Source organism: Sinocyclocheilus anshuiensis, unplaced genomic scaffold, assembly GCF_001515605.1.
Source record: "Sinocyclocheilus anshuiensis isolate Anshui unplaced genomic scaffold, SAMN03320099.WGS_v1.1 scaffold2253, whole genome shotgun sequence".
NCBI lineage: Eukaryota > Metazoa > Chordata > Actinopteri > Cypriniformes > Cyprinidae > Sinocyclocheilus > Sinocyclocheilus anshuiensis.
The window spans coordinates 103,553-115,706 of NW_015551131.1; the positions used below are offsets into that span (position 1 = coordinate 103,553).

At 34.9% G+C, this 12,154-nt stretch overlaps 1 protein-coding gene across 1 annotated transcript in view; it reads left to right on the top strand.

The window, feature by feature from the left end:
- plcg1 (phospholipase C, gamma 1) overlaps positions 1-12,154 on the top strand; it is an 88,665-nt gene that overhangs the window by 24,373 nt on the left and 52,138 nt on the right. Inside the window, exons 9-16 of the mRNA XM_016453378.1 lie at positions 1,474-1,543; positions 1,703-1,804; positions 2,473-2,591; positions 7,691-7,776; positions 8,931-9,051; positions 9,165-9,333; positions 9,432-9,554; positions 9,641-9,742. Of these exons, the coding sequence (XP_016308864.1) occupies positions 1,474-1,543; positions 1,703-1,804; positions 2,473-2,591; positions 7,691-7,776; positions 8,931-9,051; positions 9,165-9,333; positions 9,432-9,554; positions 9,641-9,742 (892 nt within the window). The remainder of the gene's footprint in view (positions 1-1,473; positions 1,544-1,702; positions 1,805-2,472; positions 2,592-7,690; positions 7,777-8,930; positions 9,052-9,164; positions 9,334-9,431; positions 9,555-9,640; positions 9,743-12,154) is intronic.

Below are 12,154 nucleotides of genomic sequence, written 5' to 3' on the forward strand. Positions count from 1 at the left end.
TAAATATACACAGTACACACACATATATTATGTAAACAAATACTTTTATTTTGGATGCGATTAATCGCGATTATCATGTTTTGGAACCCAATATATAGTTTGGTTCCAAAACATGATAAACGCCATTTTAAAAAATTTAAAATTTTGGCCATTTCCCACCAAAATCAGTATTATATCTGGTCGGTATTGAAAAGTCAATTTTTAATTTTATGCAAAATGTGATATCCGCCGAGTTATTCTGTCATGTTTTCTCCCTTTCTTTCCAAACCGCGACAAATGCCAGTCTCTCTTCTCTGCAGAATGCGATAAATCCGCTCAAACAATCACAGCGCACCATTCTACGCACTAGACAGTAACTGACAAGCTACGCAATATCACGTTCATAATCGCAGATGAATCGCCTTCGATAATGAATGCGATATTGCGTAGCTTGTCAGTGAACTATGGCTCTGTGTAGTAAATGCTGCTCCATCTGAAAGCACGTGATTGAGATTTACTACTAATCACAGAACCGGCTTTACTGACGAGATGCCCATGACAATCACATGCTATTTATTGTGCAGCCCTAAAAAAATGAATAATTTTGACGGCATTGATGAACCTGTGGTGGTTTCTGCGGTGGGGAAGAAATGTATGCTATTAATAAGATTTTTATTGACCAAGTTCAGAGGCTGTCATATGTGGATCAACTTACTTTGTTTTGTATTTTCAACCGTTTCAATATGAATAATAACTTTTATATTGATTCAATGGATTTATTGCAGTTTGGGGGGGAAAAATAATCAGGTTTTATAATAAATCTTATCAAAATCTGGATTTGAATTTTTAATGTTATAAGCTATGTGAAAGTTTGAAACAGAAAATAGTGGTTTTCATCTTGCCACTTTCTTGCACATTTTTACTCAAATTAATAAAAATGGATTTATAGCTTTTTGGAACCAAACTCTTCATATATATATCCTCCATCTATACTTGATTCTCTAACACTAGCACTCTCTATTCTATTTCTATTCTACAGTATCTACTTGTTTTCTTTTTATTTATTCATAAAACTTGATACTTGATCCTTTATCACTTACACTTTTTACAATACTTGCTTTCTTTTTATTTAAAAAATAGAACCGCTAACACTAATGTTACCTATTCATTTTCTCTTCTATCTACTTGTTTTCATTTTATTTATTATAAAAAACAACCCTTGCTACGTGTACTGCGTTGGGCTAACCGACACTTGTCTCAGCATTGCTCTTTTGTTGTTTTGATTGCTTCTGTTGTCCTCATTTGTAAGTCGCTTTGGATAAAAGCATCTGCTAAATGTAAATGCAAATATATCACTGATGAATTGTGCACAATATGACCTTTTAGTAAATGGTCATTTATTGTATTTTGCACACTGTTTAATTCATCTGAAGTCTCTTGGGTGTCCAGACATGCTGCTGTAACACTGATCTGTGTGTTTGTGTGCTTCCTCAGGCTTATTGAGAGACCAGAGCAGAAGATCTCACTGGAGGACTTCCAGAACTTCCTGATTGAACATCAGAAGGTTAGACATTCACTTCTCATGTTATTACACAAACAAAACCAGACGTTGTTTACACATGAATTGGACAGATGTATAGTTGTTTGTACAGTACAGCGTGGCGTGTTGGTACAGAATCTGTACTAGAGATGTTTGGTAGTAACTCTGTGTGTGTGTGTGCAGGAGCTCTGGGCTACAGACAATAACAAGGTGCAAGAATTCATGTTCCTCTACCTGAAGGATCCTCTGCGAGAGATCGAGCAGCCATACTTTCATCAAGACGAGGTGACGTTTACACACACATGAAGTGATTAGTGCATTCTTGGTACGCATGTGTTAAGTTCCTTGGGAAACAAACCAATAGCTGTGCAGTTGCAAGCACCACGCTTTACCCACATCACCACTTCCTGCTGTGACCTCAGATCTTTGTTTGATATGCCTGATCTGCCTCTTTCTGACCTTAATTACTCGCTTTTGAATTTCCATCTGCTGTTTGAAATAACTACTTAAATGAGGTGTATATTTATTGAACTTTCATGAAGATGTAGTTTACATTCATGGTATTGTGTTCATATTGTTATTTTTTTTTTGTAGCTAATTGGAGTGGATATTTTCACACAAATTGAGATCTGAATGCATTTTATTTATTCAAGTTTATTGTTTTTAAACGATATGTAGCTATGTATGAACTCCTGTAAAGTAAATAGAAAACCAAATGGCTTATTTAATATTTACTTTGACCTCCTGTCCTTGTAGAAACACTTTTCCGAGTTAATATTCCCTTCACTTATAATTTGTTGAAAAAGACCAGAAACACAGACTTCTGTGTGTTTTTTTTGTACCCCTTCATGAGAATTGGTGTTTAGCTCTAAGCCAGTTTTAGTGTTGAACAGGCTACTTGCTCATGCTTACTTGCTGTTTGTAATGCAAGCGTCATGTTTTGCGGTTCTCAGCTGCTCACGTATCTGTTCTCTAAAGAGAACACTATCTGGGACTCCCAGCTCGATCAGGTGAGGCCCGAGGACATGAACAACCCCCTGTCCCACTACTGGATCTCCTCGTCCCACAACACGTGAGTAGAGGAGTGACCAGCGCTCCCTCTAAACTACACACTGATGTGAGCAAAAAACTAAGAAATGGACTGGTGTCTTTTCAGTATGTTTTCAGTAGTTTCAGTTATACAGTGCTGATTAATCAAGAATTTGTATGTTTATTAAAATTCTCTCTACAGGTAGCAAGTAACTAGTTCAGATAAGTTATCAACAGACAGATAAAGAACCGTAATGTGTGGTCTCTATATAATTTACATTCATCCATTTTGTTAGTTGGTCATCCATTGGTTAGGAAGTTAGTTGGACGGTCCATTATTTGGTTAGTTGGTCAGTTATAGTTAGTGTAAAATTGATCATCCTCAAAGAACCAGAATGTTAGATAATGGGAAAAGGGTTTGTTGGTTTGTTTGTTTGTTAGTTAGTGTATAAAATAATTCTTCCTCAAGCAACCAAAATGTTAGATGATGGGGAATGTTTTGGTTTCTGTTGGTACAGTGGTGGCCAAAATTGTTAGAACACTTGGCATATTTAAAAGGTTTCAATTGTTTTTGTTGAATTGGCCATTACAATACCCATAAAACGAAGTATTCGCGGCTCTACCTGCGATGGAAGGAATCTGCTGCAACATTGAAAATGATGGACTTACTCCTCAAAGTCCAGACCTCGACCTCATTGAGCAAATTTGGAGCGAGTTGGAAAATAAACTGGACAGATCTATTGTACATTCAAAGGAAAGCCTTTGGCTTGAGTTGCAGAAGGCATGGGATAACATTAGTGTTGTAGTTCTCAGGAAATATATTGACACTATGCCAGAGAGATGTGCTGCTATAATTGCTGCAAAAGGTTAAAACAGTACAACTCACTTCATCTGATATTTGTTGTGCTCAGAGCAACCATCTGCATGTTTAATGAACATTATGAAATGAAATTATGTTTTGGAGGCAAAAAATATCAATATTTTCAGACCTGTCAGGTGTTCTAACAATTTTGGCCACCACTGTATGTTGGTTTGTTAGAATATAAAATGAAACACCCGCAAAGAACCAAAATGTTTGGTGATGGAGAAAGGACTAGTTAGTTAGTTATAGTATAAAATGAATCTCCCTTGAGCCATAATGTTATATGTGGGAAAATATTTGGTTAGTTGGCTAGTTAGTTAGTTAGTTATAGTATAAAATGAATCCTCCTTCAGCCATAATGTTAGATGATGGGGAAAGATTTGGTTAGTTAGTCTTAGTTAGTTATAGAATAAAATTAATCCTCCTTGAGCCATAATGTTATATGTGGGAAAATATTTGGTTATTTGGCTAGTTAGTTAGTTAGTTAGTTAGTTAGTTATAGTATAAAATGAATCCTCCTTGAACCTTAATGTTAGATGATGGGGAAAGATTTGGTTTGTTGGCTAGTTAGTTAGTTATAGTATAAAATGAATCCTCCTTGAGCCATAATGTTAGATGATGGGGAAAGATTTGGTTAGTTAGTTAGTTATAGTATAAAATGAATCCTCCTTGAGCCATAATGTTAGATGATGGGGAAAGATTTGGTTAGTTGGCTAGTTAGTTAGTTATAGTATAAAATGAATCCTCCTTCAGCCATAATGTTAGATGATGGGGAAAGATTTGGTTAGTTAGTTAGTTATAGTATCAAATGAATCCTCCTTCAGCCATAATGTTAGATGATGGGGAAAGATTTGGGTGGTTGGTTTGTTAGTTAGTTAGTGAGTTAGTTAGTTGGTTAGTTATAGTATAAAATTAATCCTCCTTGAGCCATAATGTTAGATGATGGGGAAAGATGTGGTTAGTTAGTTAGTTGGTTAGTTATAGTATAAAATTAATCCTCCTTGAGCCATAATGTTAGATGATGGGGAAAGATGTGGTTAGTTAGTTAGTTGGTTAGTTATAGTATAAAATTAATCCTCCTTGAGCCATAATGTTAGATGATGGGGAAAGATGTGGTTAGTTAGTTAGTTGGTTAGTTATAGTATAAAATTAATCCTCCTTGAGCCATAATGTTAGATGATGGGGAAAGATGTGGTTAGTTAGTTAGTTGGTTAGTTATAGTATAAAATTAATCCTCCTTGAGCCATAATGTTAGATGATGGGGAAAGATGTGGTTAGTTGGCTAGCTAGTTAGTTACAGTATAAAATGAATCCTCCTTCAGCCATAATGTTAGATGATGGGGAAAGATTTGGTTGGTTGGTTAGTTAGTTAGTTATAGTATAAAATGAATCATCATTGAGCCATAATGTTAGATGATGGGGAAAGATTTGGTTAGTTGGCTAGTTAGTTAGTTATAGTATAAAATGAATCCTCCTTGAACCTTAATGTTAGATGATGGGGAAAGATTTGTTTAGTTAGTTTTAGTTAGTTAGTTAGTTATAGTATCAAATAAATCCTCCTTGAGCCATAATGTTAGATGATGGGGAAAGATTTGGTTAGTTGGCTAGTTAGTTAGTTATAGTATAAAATGAATCCTCCTTCAGCCATAATGTTAGATGTGGGAAAATATTTGGTTAGTTGGCTGGTTAGTTAGTTAGTTAGTTAGTTATAGTATAAAATGAATCCTCCTCGAACCTTAATGTTAGATGATGGGGAAAGATTTGTTTAGTTAGTTTTAGTTAGTTAGTTAGTTATAGTATAAAATGAATCCTCCTTGAGCCATAATTTTAGATGATGGGGAAAGATTTGGTTGGTTGGTTGGTTGGTTTGTTAGTTAGTTAGTTGGTTAGTTATAGTATAAAATGAATCCTCCTTCAGCCATAATGTTAGATGATGGGGAAAGATTTGGTTGGTTGGTTTGTTAGTTAGTTAGTTGGTTAGTTATAGTATAAAATGAATCCTCCTTGAGCCATAATGTTAGATGATGGCGAAAGATTTGGTTGGTTGGTTTGTTAGTTAGTTAGTTGGTTAGTTATAGTATAAAATGAATCCTCCTTGAGCCATAATGTTAGATGATGGGGAAAGATTTGGTTAGTTAGTTTTAGTTAGTTAGTTAGTTATTTAGTTATAGTATAAAATGAATCCTCATTAAGCCATAATGTTAGATGATGGGGAAAGGTTTGATTAGTTGGCTAGTTAGTTAGTTATAGTATAAAATTAATCCTCCTTCAGCCATAATGTTAGATGATGGGGAAAGATTTGGTTGGTTGGTTTGTTAGTTAGTTATAGTATAAAATTTAGTTAGTTAGTTTAGTATAAAATGAATCGTCCTTCAGCCATAATGTTAGATGATGGGGAAAGATTTGCTTGGTTGGTTTTTAGTTAGTTGGTTAGTTATAGTATAAAATGAATCCTCCTTGAGCCATAATGTTAGATGATGGGGAAAGATTTGGTTAGTTAGTTTTAGTTAGTTAGTTAGTTAGTTATATTATAAAATGAATCCTACTTGAGCCATAATGTTAGATGATGGGGAAAGATTTTGTTAGTTGGCTAGTTAGTTATAGAATAAAATTAATCCTCCTTGAGCCATAATGTTAGATGATGGTAAAAGATTTCGTTGGTTGGTTTGTTAGTTAGTTAGTTGGTTAGTTATAGTATAAAATGAATCCTCCTTGAGCCATAATGTTAGATGATGGGGAAAGATTTGGTTAGTTGGCTAGTTAGTTAGTTATAGTATAAAATGAATCCTCCTTGAACCTTAATGTTAGATGATGGGGAAAGATTTTGTTAGTTGGTTAGTTAGTTAGTTATAGTATAAAATGAATCCTCCTTGAACCTTAATGGTAGATGATGGGGAACGATTTGGTTAGTTGGCTAGTTAGTTAAATAGTTATAGTATAAAATGAACCCTCCTTGTGCCATAATGTTAGATGATGGGGAAAGATTTGGTTAGTTGGCTAGTTAGTTAGTTATAGTATAAAATTAATCCTCCTTCAGCCATAATGTTAGATGATGGGGAAAGATTTGGTTAGTTGGCTAGTTAGTTAGTTATAGTATAAAATTAATCCTCCTTCAGCCATAATGTTAGATGATGGGGAAAGATTTGGTTAGTTGGCTAGTTAGTTAGTTATAGTATAAAATTAATCCTCCTTCAGCCATAATGTTAGATGATGGGGAAAGATTTGGTTAGTTGGCTAGTTAGTTAGTTATAGTATAAAATTAATCCTCCTTCAGCCATAATGTTAGATGATGGGGAAAGATTTGGTTAGTTGGCTAGTTAGTTATAGTATTTATAATACATAATAATATGTATTTGCATACATCTATTACAGAGTGTATGCCTAAAAATAAAATAAAATAAAATTCCCCAAATTTTACATGATGGGGAAAAACTGACTGGTTGGTTAGTTAGAGTATGACATGATTCCTCCTCAAATAATTTAAATGTTAGGTAATGGGAAAAGGTTTTGAAAAGATTTGCATGATGCTCTCCTACATTCTTATTATTGTGTGTAAACATCTTATTCCCAAAGATTATATATATGTATATATATATATATATATATATATATATACATATATATATATATTATATACACACTAAATCATAAATGTGTTGCCATAAAAATTATGAAAATGAGCCTGTCAAATAAATGTCTGGCTGACGTACACATGCTTTCAGAGTTGTGGCATCCTAATGTGTAATGATTGAACAACCAACCAACACAATATGCAACTTGAACAAAGAGAAATAATCTGTGAAAGTGTATTGTGTATCTGTCAGTATACTGTAAACGTGAATAGAAAGACACAGATGTTGGGGAGTGTCTGAATCTGAAAAGGGCAGATGAGTGGAGAGATTTCTGTATCTTTTAATATGATATGACTTTCAGACAGGTTAAGTGTTACTGTTGTTCATTGCATACTTTTGCTTTGAGTACATAATTTATTTTAAATCCTAGCATTTGTTTTCTTTCGTGACTCCAGAACAATTAAGGTAGATTTTTGTGTTTAACTGGTGTAACTAGATTATAAAGCTGTTAGGTAGTTTAAGGGGAAGCAATTAAAGACTGACAGAATGGAAAGAATCCTTTGACTTGTTTGTAAAGAATATTGGCGTGGTTTATGAGCTGTAGTAGAGTTGTGAGGTTATTGATCTTGAGAGTAAGGTGTGTGCCAGTGCTGATGTGTGTTAGGGAGTAACTCAGACAGGCCCTGACGTGTGTGCTTGTATTTTTAGCTATCTGACGGGAGACCAGTTTTCCAGTGAGTCGTCTCTGGAGGCGTACGCCCGCTGTCTGCGGATGGGCTGCAGATGCATCGAGTGTGAGTCTCAACGCAACACTCAGCCAGCCATTATTAATGTTGCACACTGCTGTTGATGAATGCTTTATATGCAAACTCATTTTTAAATATTTCTGTTTTTTTATCTTGAAACATGCTGATAATACAGCTATTTTGTATTGAGCAACATTTCTTACAATAGTTCTCTTTTCACCCTTTCCTCCCAGTAGTAAAACTAGCAGACTACACTTCTAGTACACTGTATATTTACATTATTTTAGTTGGTAAATAATAAAATGCATATCCTGCTGTTTTAGTTCTAGGTTCTGGAATAAAACGTGTTTAAAAAATCTGATTTTCCTATACTTGTTTGTTTGGTTCTTTTGATATGTTTGTTTCTTTTGGGTTGTTTGTTCCATTTGTTTGTTTCATTAGTTTGTTTCTTTTGTTTCATTAGTTTGTTTCTTTTGGTTTATTTGTTTGTTTCATTAGTTTGTTTCTTTTGGTTTATTTGTTTGTTTGTTTCATTAGTTTGTTTCTTTTGGTTTGTTTGTTTGTTTGTTTAATTAGTTTGTTTCTTTTGGTTTATTTGTTTGTTTGTTTAATTAGTTTGTTTCTTTTGGTTTATTTGTTTGTTTGTTTAATTAGTTTGTTTCTTTTGGTTTATTTGTTTGTTTGTTTAATTAGTTTGTTTCTTTTGGTTTATTTGTTTGTTTGTTTCATTAGTTTGTTTCTTTTGGTTTGTTTGTTTGTTTCATGTGTTTGATTCATGTGCTTGTTTCTTTTGGTTTGTTTATTTCATGTGTGTTTGTTTCTTGGTTTGTTTTTCATTTTTTTCGTGTATTTGGTTCTTTTGGCTTGTTTGTTTGTTTCATTGGTTTGTTTCTTTAGGTTTGTTTGTTTGTTTGATTAGTTTGTTTCTTTTGTTTTTTTTGGTTATTAGTTTTTGTTTTTTGTTTATTATTTTTAAATTTTTTAAATGTAACAAACACATACAGTAACAATAAACAGGCAATGTATAACAATTATATTTATGTTTTTTTATTTTTTAGGAACTTAAATTTGACGAACTATTTATTAATTTTTTTGAGCTAGAGCTATGAGACTAGACTGACGCGGCAGTATCAGTGTCCTGTAAGTTGTTGTTGTGTCTCTGGCAGCTGGCTGTAACGTGTGTTTGTGTGCTTTTTTTGCAGTGGACTGCTGGGACGGTCCTGATGGGATGCCTGTTATTTACCACGGTCACACCCTCACCACCAAGATCAAGTTCAGCGATGTGCTTTCCACCATCAAAGAACACGCCTTCGTTACGTCTGAGTGAGTGTGGCGTCTGCACACACCAGTTCTCTGTGTGCTTGTGTGATGCTTTGATACGGGAATCTTCTGAATGTGTGTTATGCAATCATCAACACTTTGGTGTTTGCATGCAGCTATCCCATCATCCTCTCCATCGAGGACCACTGCAGTATTGTCCAGCAGAGAAACATGGCCACCTACTTTAAGAAAGTGTTTGGAGAGATGCTCCTGACCAAAGCGGTGGACATCTCAGCCGACGGTCTCCCTTCGCCCAATCAGCTCAAGAGGAAGATCCTGATCAAGGTGAGAGCCCATTGGCTACATGGCAGGAAATGCCGTTTTGTAGCTGTTCATGTCAAGATGCATGTGAAGCACCTTCACTGTTGGATTGATGTGTTCAGCACAAGAAATTAGCTGAGGGAAGTGCGTACGAGGAGGTCTCGTCTTCAACGCCCTACTCGGAGAACGACATCAGCAACTCCATCAAGAACGGCATCCTGTACCTGGAGGATCCCATCAACCACGTGAGCTCGCCTTCATTTAAAACTTCATCTAAATCTGACAGCAGATTGTTGAGGCTCATCGTGGATGTTCACTGTTGTCCTCACAGGAGTGGTATCCTCACTTCTTTGTCCTGACCAGCAATAAGATCTATTACTCTGAAGAGACGTCAAGTAATCAAGGGAACGAGGATGAGGAGGAGCACAGAGAGGTGAGGAAAACACAATCTCAGGAATAACAGCAGCACTGCTAACCTGACTGCAGTTTTCAGTAGTGTAATAGTTGTTTAGCTGTTTTGACGTAAGTGTTAGGGATGTGCATCTCATAACTGAGGCCGATGCGATACACATCTCGATGCATAGCTGAAGATACATTAAAGATACAGCTACCGATGCGATACGATACGATTCACCCCTATTACGATGCAGTGCGATCCGATTTCGATTCGATTCCACACAATGCGTTTCTCAGCGCTCGTTCACTCGCCCACTCCTGACAGCAAAATGGATATATTTGCATGACTTTCTAACATCTACAGATGGAGAATATACCTGTGGCATGTCAGTTATACACTGAGGAAAACACGTCTCAAATGCATTAAACGGCACAAATATATTCGCTGTTTGCCATGGTGGATCGATTTGATCCATGATCGACATTAAGGACTTTAATCCCTTTAATAAAGGCTTTTCCTCAGGTCTCAGTAGTATTGTGATGCATCATATTCAATAGTGGTGCAACGCATCACAGAATTCACGGTTCGGATCATATTTGTGTTTTTGGGTTTTGTTTGATTAGCAGAAGCAGGTATTTATTGGCTGCTGTCACTTTAAGACCAAATGCACGGAACAAATACTGACACACATCCGTTTCTTTCTCAGCTGTTTACGTTCACTTAAGACATAACCGACTGTTTACTAGAATACTTGCCAAAGCGGGTATTTTAACATAACTTTGTGTGTATGTGAAAGAAGAATCAATTCACTGTTCACGCGGTGTCTCTCTCTCTCTCTCTCTGCGTGTGCGTGCGGCAGCGGCAAGGGGTGTAGCTTCAGGGTCCCCACGAGTCGCAAAAAAAAGCTGTTTTATTAAATTCAAGGTCTTAAATGTTGTAAATCTTAATCATTAGGGATAGACAAACTGGAATTAAAAATTATGTGATAATTAACCAACATTCAGAAGGCTACGATTTAATGAAATAAACACTCTGTTTCGTGTTCTACAGGCTCTTGCTTTCAGAGCATTTCGCAGTCAATGAGTACTGTGCATTTATGGCAAGTGATTGCTTATGAGCTTGTTGATGCTTTATGACAGTGTTTACTTTATGGTTTTTATATTGTAATATGTTGTTAATTGTTGTAACAGTGCAAAGTTTAACTCCCTCATCCGCTTGAATGAGCAGCTGGAAGTACTAAAGCATAAATATTTGAAAATTAGAGTCACTTTCTTTCTTTCTTTCTCTCGCTAAAAACTAAAATTAATGCATTCAGTGTACAAGGAATATTTAGGAAATGTCTTTTAGGTGTTTATTCTGAACGAATGTAAAACTGACATTTAAAAATGCAAATGTTCGTTCACAGCAGATGCTTTCCATACTGTTAACTAGAAGCTTATTAGCATGCATATTACTAGCATATTGGCTGTTTATTAGTACGTATAAAGCACATAATAGTACCTTATTCTGCATGAGCATATTTTAGATCCCTTAATTCTAATACAACAACAACCTTACTTACTATTAATAAGCAGCAAATTAGGAGTTTATTGAGGGAAAACGCTTAGTTAATAGTGAATATGTGTTCGCTAATCTAAAGGGTTACTTTAGGTGTAAAGTGCTCTTTAGAAGACATCTTGTAGATGTACGTTTGCTGTTTATAGTTACTTAATTTAACACAAGAAAGCCCCCAGTTTCGGTAGTGTCCTGAGAACTTCCTGTGACGCTTTCGATTCAGTTAAATTAAATTAGGTGTGTGTGTGTGTAGAGCTATACTGTATACACTGCCATTATAAAGTTTGGGATCAGTAAGGTTTGTAATGTTTTTTTAAAAAGTCTCTTCTGCTCATCAAGGCTGCATTATTTGCATTATTTTATTTGCTCAAAAATACAGAAACAAAACGTAATTTTGTGAAATATTATTGCAATTTAAAATAACAGTTTTCTATATCTGTTGAACTGTAATTTATTTCTGTGATCAAAGCTGAATTTTCAGCATCAATACTCCAGTCTTCAGTGTCACATGATCCTTCAGAAATCATTCTAATATGCTGTGTGATTCTTTGATGAATAAAAAGTTAAAAATAACAGCATTTATTCAAAATAGAAATCTTTTGTAACAATTATACACTACCATTCAAAAGTTTGGGGTCCCTTTCTTTTTTTTAAAAGAGATTAGTACTTTTATTTAGCAAGGATGTGTTAAATTGATACAGAGTGACAGTAAATACTTATATTGTTACAAAATATTTCTATTTTGAATAAATGCTGTTATTTTTAACTTTTTATTCATCAAAAAAATCCTGAAAAAAGTATCACAGATCCCCCAAAAATATATTAATCAATAAAATAGTTTTTAACATAGATAATAAATCAGCATATTATAATGATTTCTGAAGGATCATGTGA